The following is an 8,148-nucleotide window of genomic DNA, read 5'->3' as shown; positions in this document are numbered from 1 at the left end:
GTACGGGACGACGAGAATGCGAGTTGAAATACGCTGCGACGCGCCGCGACCTTCCGCCGTCTTGCGACCTAACCGACCGACTGCTGAGTGCTCCCACTGCGTAGCGGCGTGACTGGCGCGTGGCCGCGCCTGCGCGCCGCGCTGCGCCGCTGCGCCACTATCGTCGCCGCTACGCAGTAGCAGCAGTCGGTCGGTTAGAGAGCACGGCGGAAGGTCGTGGCGCGTCGCAGCGTTTTCAATTCGTATCCTCGTCGTCCCGTACAAGTTTTTAACGCGAGTGAGTATTTCGAGAGTACCGTGGAGTATCGAAAGTGAAGTAAAATGTTGGGCGTTTGTGCCAACATCCGTCGTCAATCGGATGCATGGTTCGAAGTCATGTCGCGTTCAATCGTATGTTTGGTATCTTCTCCGTTGCCTCGTATCCCGCGTTTTAGACACGTGTGAATACCAGGAGTGTTTAGAGAGTGCCGAAAACGAAGGATCGTGCGTTTGCCAAGTGTGAATCAAGAGGAGGATCGTCGTGAGAATAAGGGAGAAAGTCTTGGATCTCGAGCGTACGCTCGAGAGCTAAGACCAAGACGGAGCTGAACAAATTACGACCAGCGGCGAAAGGTGAGTCAATTTGTACTTGTATTCGTCTCTACAATTCGGTATTTGCGCCTCGTGCTCATTATGCTCGCGTAAATTATCGTCGGTCAGAGGCTTGGGTATATTAGTAACTAGTTAAAAAGTTAAAAGTTAAGCAAAATGTTAAAAAATTAATAACTTTCATTTAATTTAGTTAATTTTAAATGCCCAAATTTTTAACTTTAACTAGTTATTTTTAAACATTAACTTATTACACCATGTCTATGGTCGTAACTCGTAACCCAATAGTCCACTTCCACCATGATTTACATTGAAATAGACAAGAGGCTCATGCGAACGAGCCAAAATGGCGCAGCGCGATGCGAGCGACTCGTTTCCGAACTGTGGCCGTGGGCGAGACTCCGTGAACTCCGTCGCTGTTCGATAAGCCGGGCGTGAACGCACAGGAAACGTCAAGCGTAATCGAGATGTCGAGGAACGACGGCAAGAAGGATACCTCGGCGTCCGCGTTCCGCAAGATCGACGTGGACCAATACAGCGATAACAATTTCAAAGAGGAAGACGCGGACGGCGGTGTAGGTGCGCCCACCGGTCCGGACGAGAACGAGATTTTGACACTTCTTAGCCAATATCCTTTTTTAAGACTATAGCGATCGATGAAGTCTCTGCCTGTCAGGGATGCATTTGAACGATTTTCCTTAACTCTGTTATCAAGGGTAAGAACGCGGAAGCGCTAATATCGGTATTAAAATCCGCTCCTTTGGAGTGCAAGAATCAGCAAGTGAAGGTAACCTCAAAATGTTTTTGTACTGTCGTGAAGTGATTTTACAATTTGTTAAACGCGGAGTGGCATCGTAGATTTGAAAATTACATAAATTTAATTGTGAAAAGTAGTTGTTATTCTAAAGTGGATTTAGGTGTTAGGACTCAGAATTTAGCGTTTAATTAAAATCCATACTCAATGAAGCATGTCACAACTTATTGATAAAACCATGATTTATCTTATATTTATGTGATTCAGAAATAATTCGTTTACTTTGATTAATCGAGAATGCTCCTAACGACCTCCTAATGTCGTTTCGATCAGTGTTTCGCTAAATATAAATTTCTATATATTGAAATATATAAAATGTATCTTTCTATTTACAGGACAGTGCACGAAACTTAACACAGAAGGTGCTTCTAAGTATAAAGTCGAATCAAATGGACGATTGCTTAGCACAATTAGATCGTGACTTAGTAGATGTTTTAATGAAGTATATTTATCGAGGTTTCGAAATCCCGACGGAGGGTAGCAGTAGTCACTTGTTACTTTGGCATGAAAAGGTATTTAATGTAAGCGGTGTCGGCTGCATCGTCCGTGTATTCTCTGATAGTAAACGGGCTTGAAGTTTTGTACATTTTGCCGTAACCTGTTCATTATGATAATTACCATTAATTCTTACTGTTATTCATCGTCATTGTTAATGCGATGAGGATGTAGATAGGCAAGCCATTCACAATTTTCCATATGGGAAATACAACAAATTTGTGTACATTTGTTATCAATAAAGTAATTTTTATTTCTTGTACATTTGGAGAAATAATTCTCCTCTCTTCCACTGCCTTTCATTCTAAAGAATATAAATAAAAAGTGAAAATTCCTTAAAGGAAAAAAAGCACATCTAACAGCATTAAAATGCATTTTTTATTTTAAACGTGAATACTATTATAATAAATTCCAATGTTATCCCAAGATTTATGTGTATGTAATACGCGTATCTCACTAATATTTTATACTCTTTAGAGTTTTCTGACAAGATAAAAGAGAATATATACCACATATTATTTTTATTTAACAACAGTAAGAGTGTTTTCATATTTGAACGTTTTCTTATACATACTATTATTGACCATTATAATAAGAATTGACAATTAATATGATGTTTTTGAGTTGGCACAAAATAAAAATATAAATATATAATTTGTGGAATAATATACCCCAACATCTTTATTATTTTATATATCTATATATCTATATATATATAACAAAAACTAGTGCAACCGATTAACGGTAACATAATAATATTAAATCCTCTATACCAGATATTTACGTTCTATCATTGCTCCTTGTATAATAGAATATATGTGATATTAGGATGTTATGTAGATTGTAATATTTATGGTTTATCTGACTTTTGTGATCTCTTATCACATACAACACTGGAAATTTAATCAAAAATTCACTCACATTTGTCCTTTACTGTGAGCATAATCATATTTGTTTGATGTATCAGGTACAGTGCACTCACAAATACTGCGTTTGCTCTGCAAGCACATATTTTATTATTACCACAAATGTAATATAAACAGAAGAAGCAGCTTTACAACTGTTTTTTTAGTAGTCTTTTTAGCACAATTGGTTTCTTAGAAAAAAAAATGTTGCTAAATCTAATTGGAATCTAATGCTGTTGAGTCAAATTGGAAATATTTTGTTAATTCAATAACAATATTAATAAAAGATTAAAAGTAAAAAATAATATAGAAAAATGAATAAAATTTAGTTGATTCAACTATTTATTTTTGTGACCACCCATGAATCAATATTTAATTGAATCAAACTACGTTTTAATTCGTATTATAGCATTTTCGTTTCCAGTGTAAATTAAATTTAAATTTGACAGGAACTAAAACCAAGAACCAATATTAAAGTTACAAAGCTGCTTTATCTGCCGAATGTAAGCATTATATATTAATTTGTTTTACTTGGCCAATAATCTATGTACTTACTGTCCCTCCTTAAAGTACTCCTTTAAAGTATTGCTGAACCTTTTACTATATTTTACAAATTCTCTCTTGCGTTGATCTAAGGCTTGTTTACCAGTTGACCCGGGTATAAATGCAGTAACTTCATTCACAGCATCTAAAAGTTTCTTTATTGCACTTGCAATTTCTCTGAAAGAAAACATAGTTGATACATATGTACACTTTCTATAAAGTAAACGTCCTAATGACCGAACCTATATCTAAACACTTACACGAAAATACTTATTTCAAATGCTGTTATAATGTTAAGTATAAAATTAATTGTAAACTTTAAATTCTATTATAACAAAAAATTATAAAAAAAATTTGGGTTAATAAGTTTTTATATAAGGATTCAGTTATTAAGACGTTTGCCTAATGTAAAATTTGTAGATATGAATGTTATACAAACTTGATTGTCTCTAGAAAAGTTTTCCTGTCTGTTATCTCATCAGGAATTCTGCTAAGTATTCTTTTCAAGGAAGTTGACTTACGATTCAGTTCTTGAAAAGCATCTTCCGAACGTGCCGAGCGATACTCCACGACTGCAACCAAAAACAAAACATATTGACTTAACTTCAATTTTGTAAAATCAGATATAGAAAAAGTAACTATGTAACTGTTCCTTTAATATGATTATATATTTAGATCTGACACGAACTAAAAGCAAGAATCTTATAAATGTTGCAAAGCTGCTTCTTCTGTTGAATGTTGTGTATTTTTAGTCTCTGGTAGAGTACTGAAATTGTTAGCTTTATATATCAACTCAACATAATTTTTACAGAAATATTTTACCATCATAATCAGAAGCAGCGCCTTGCAGCCGTAAGACACTCTCGTTCATATCAAGATTTAGCTCTGCTCTGCGTATTATACCCATAATTAAGTCATATGTAATCCCAGGATGTGAACTTTCTGCTTTCGAGAGACCTGCGCGTAGAGTCTGCGCAGCCATGACATTTTGCCTTTCCAGCTGTAAAAATGTAGCATGTATTTAACATATTATCCGACAGATATCCTTGACAAAAAAAAAGTCCTTTCACTGAAAGAAATGCAAAGTCCAATATGAAATATAACTCGTATAATTTTTTTCACATCCATCTACTCTTTTGCATTTAAGAGACAACTATTCAATACAAGACGTTGCACACGGATGGGATTATTTGTAGAAAAAAAAACAGGATTTTGTTCTAGATCGAGGATATATTCAGACGACAATATACCTTTGTTAATATTGGCCTTAATATGACGGGAAGAACCAGTGATGTAACCGGGGTCTCATCGCCCATTGTCATCCTTCACCGTGTGTGTTGTCGCTCGAGACGGCCAAGAGAATTAAAATGGATTCAGTCGCGGATCGAGACGAGGTGCTAAGTTGCGGCTGCTCGCAGAACGGTCGCGGCGAAAGCGTTGTTTATACACGACTGGCACAATTACAGCTCAACCACTATTTACTCTTCCTCTATGACAGCTGTCACAATAGGCGCTAGACACGCGGAAATGAGGTTACCCGGCGCTGCCAACATTACTCGAACGAGTCGAAAGTCGTCGCGGCCTCGCACCGTCATTGGTCGCCACGGCAAATAGACTCGTTCACAGCTGCAACTTTTTGTACTTTTTGTTCTTCCTCTTTCTCTTCCTAATGGTTTAAAGATAAACTGTTTCGTTTTAACTACGTTGTACTTTGATTATTGACTAATCGGCTATTAATTAATTCGACCACTGGAATTGCTCAGATAAGATTTCTTTATAATTCTCAGGGTTGAGTAAATTAATATGGTTAATATATTTTTTTTAATTAAATTAAGTTAAAAGTTAGATGAATAAAAAATAAATTTTACGTTAAGATTAAATTAAATTAAATTAAAAGTTAATTTTAAAAGCATTCATATTAAATTAGAAATTGGTAATTTTTTGAAGTTAGTTGTATTGAAAACAATTATAATATGTTAATTTGAAAATACTTGCTAAATATTCAGAAAAATCAAATTATTTTTAATTATATTAATCAAATATTTAATTATTATATTATTTTACTTAACATTTGGTAGCTTAATTATTAAATTCTTTTTCCAGTGCAGAAAATTTCTAGGCGTTTAATTCGTCATTCCTAATCCAATCTTTTTTTCATGTGTCATAATTTATAAAAAATTAATAATTACGTTAATCAAATTAATATTGCTTTCTTAAATTAATTGAGGTTATTTCATAGCTAATAAATTAATATTTCATAGTTTTTCTATTGCATTGACTATTGGAGGGAAAAATGCTTTGAAAATTCTCTATTCTGTAATCATGCAGTGTTAGCCAATTAGCCACGTTCAAAAAGTCGACGAGTAAAATAATATGATTTAAGTTAAGTTTGCCACCCTTACTCTCTCCCTATAGTCGACAGCTTCACGGTACACCGGTGCGGACAAGCAGGATATAGGCGGAGGATACGCTCCGTCAAATAAATTAAATAAAGACAAAAAAGAAACCGATCTGACATCGTCGGGATACACGAAAGCGTGCAGCATTAACGATGTGTCTGAAACAAGTAATACCTGAGCATCTATTTGCATCTTTATACATCTCCGATATTACTTGTATCTCCGTTTGGCAGTGTGCGATGCATTTGTCGCAAACGCCATTAAATACATTTCGTATCACCGTTACATTTCTTAATTCAATCTCCATCGCGCGCTGCTCAAGACATTCGCTTAAATGTGATCATGAACCGTCTTGTCTGTTTTTTTACAATTTTGTCATAATTTTGCGCACGCAAGTGCTCCGGGAAAGTATATCTGCGGTAGTAACGATCATTTCTCATTTTCAGATGGAGACTCGCGCTTCCGCGACCAACTTCACTGGTCAACCGCGCGCCACCGTGTCGCTGCTATTGCCGCGCTTTGTCTTTGGGTGCGTAATATGGTTACCGGTGCAATCGCGTAAATGTCGTCGCAGCATCGTTGAGTTTCGCGGCGCGGAAATGCCGAATGCGTGCGGGATTGTGGAATTACGCGAGACGAGCTGTCGCGAAATCGGGGAGAGTCGAAAGTTTCTGCGAAAATCGCGACGTGTTCTCGTTCAGCGCGAGAAACCGCGTTTCGCCGATCGCGTTTCGCGAATGTTCAAGACGTGGCGCGTAGTGACGATTCCGGACGGGGAAGAAGTGAGATTCCTGGACACTGGACGCACAATCCACGGCGGAAGATCGGAGATCCAATAGCCGCTACCGAATATCAAACAGCATGACAAGAAATCGGACTTGCAGCAGCGAGCGAGAAAAGGTAAGTGGTAAATATTAATAAGCGACATTTTTTCGTTCTACTGCAATCCACGGAATTTTTTCTTACAATTTACCAGAGATGGCGTAACAGGGGCGATCTAAGTAAATTAAGCAAAGCATGGAGGCGTCATTTTTTTTAGAGCATCTAACGTCAAATACATTGTAATACAACATGACATTCTTTATTCCACAGAATTTTTTTCTTAGAATTTATCAGGAGTGATGTAACAGGGACGGCCTAAGTGAATTAAGCATGAGGGCGCCAATTTCTTTTAGAGCGCCAACGTTACGTAGTACATAATTTAAATTAATTTTTTTTAGCATTATTCTAAAATATATGTTATTACTTATAACTTTGAAAACACTTGATTTTTTATTGAAACGTTAAAAAAGTCTTTAAAAATTATTTTTTTAATATTTAGCAAATCGAAAGCATAAGAAAATTTTTTCAATTTTTGTAAATTTTAATTTCAAAATTAAAGTTTGTAAAAATAAATTTTATGTAAGAAATTCAATATAATTGAAATAATTTATTATTATAGTATATTTGTAACTTAATTTATAATGTACGGTTTACGTGATTTTATTCACTTTAAAATCAAAATAGAAAATAAGAAAATTTGCGTTAACTTTTTTTAAAAATTATTTTAAAGCCTGAAGTTTAAAAACTTATTTTAAAATCTTTTTTTCAAAATTATATAAAATTTAAAACATTGGTATTTTAATATTTTTATTTTGCATTGAAACGTTATAAATAAATTATCATCAGATAAAAATTTATTAAAATTATTGAAATTATTAAAATTATTAAAATTATCTTAACAAAATATAGGATTTATATATTTATACTCTGATTTATATGTGCATAAAGGAATCTGATGATAGTCGCGAGATAACATAAATTTCTCCAAAAATTTTACTGTATTTTTAATTAAATTTACTATATTGACAGTATTTTACTATATTTTTAGCTTTGATTACATCTTAATAAAATTTTTTTAAGATTATATTACAATTCTTCGAATTTTATGTTATTCTATCTTGAGGGTAAATTTTAAGAGAAAATTTTTTCCGTGCGAATAGACATCGTGTAACTTTTTTCTTGGTGTGTGAAAAATTTCTTTATTAATTTCAATGATAAAAATTTTCATTTTTCATATTTTTGCGTCAAGGAAAAAATTACATGCTTGTTATTCTGGAAGAACGCTTTTGTTGTAAATAAGGTGTAGTAATGCATCTGTGAGAACAATTTTTGATAATAAAAAATTCAAAAATAAAAATTTAATTAATAGAAATGCAAATTTAGAGCTAAATAAAATTGTTTTGCCACGAGATATAATAATCTTGATATAGATACACTGAGAGAAAAAATATCGTAAAACAAAAAAAATTTATTTAACCCCAAAAAATTATTTACTCAGTAAATAAATAGTAGCTTATTTATAATTAAGTTAAAAATTTATTAATTGAAATATTTATGTAAATAAAAAAAGAAATAATTTTTA

General features: G+C 33.9%; 2 protein-coding genes across 2 annotated transcripts; one reads left to right on the top strand and one right to left on the bottom strand.

Annotated features, from left to right (window-relative positions):
- The first annotated feature begins 273 nt into the window (after positions 1-273).
- On the top strand, positions 274-2,159 carry LOC105208215 (actin-related protein 2/3 complex subunit 5). Its single transcript, XM_011178011.3, has 4 exons — positions 274-612; positions 908-1,216; positions 1,303-1,375; positions 1,738-2,159. Exons 2-4 carry the CDS (start codon positions 1,056-1,058, stop codon positions 1,975-1,977), a joined length of 474 nt encoding a protein of 157 aa, XP_011176313.1. The 5' UTR covers positions 274-612; positions 908-1,055; the 3' UTR covers positions 1,978-2,159.
- On the bottom strand, positions 2,135-4,926 carry LOC105208216 (programmed cell death protein 10). The gene is made up of 5 exons (XM_011178012.3): positions 4,596-4,926; positions 4,168-4,345; positions 3,785-3,917; positions 3,358-3,522; positions 2,135-2,895 (listed from the first exon to the last, which is right to left on the bottom strand). Exons 1-5 carry the CDS (start codon positions 4,665-4,667, stop codon positions 2,811-2,813), a joined length of 633 nt encoding a protein of 210 aa, XP_011176314.1. The 5' UTR covers positions 4,668-4,926; the 3' UTR covers positions 2,135-2,810.
- Between the last annotated feature and the right edge of the window lie 3,222 nt (positions 4,927-8,148).

The sequence above is a fragment of the Solenopsis invicta genome, chromosome 12, assembly GCF_016802725.1.
Source record: "Solenopsis invicta isolate M01_SB chromosome 12, UNIL_Sinv_3.0, whole genome shotgun sequence".
NCBI lineage: Eukaryota > Metazoa > Arthropoda > Insecta > Hymenoptera > Formicidae > Solenopsis > Solenopsis invicta.
The sequence above is the reverse complement of the archived record's forward strand: the minus strand, read 5'-3'. Positions and strand labels throughout refer to the sequence as shown.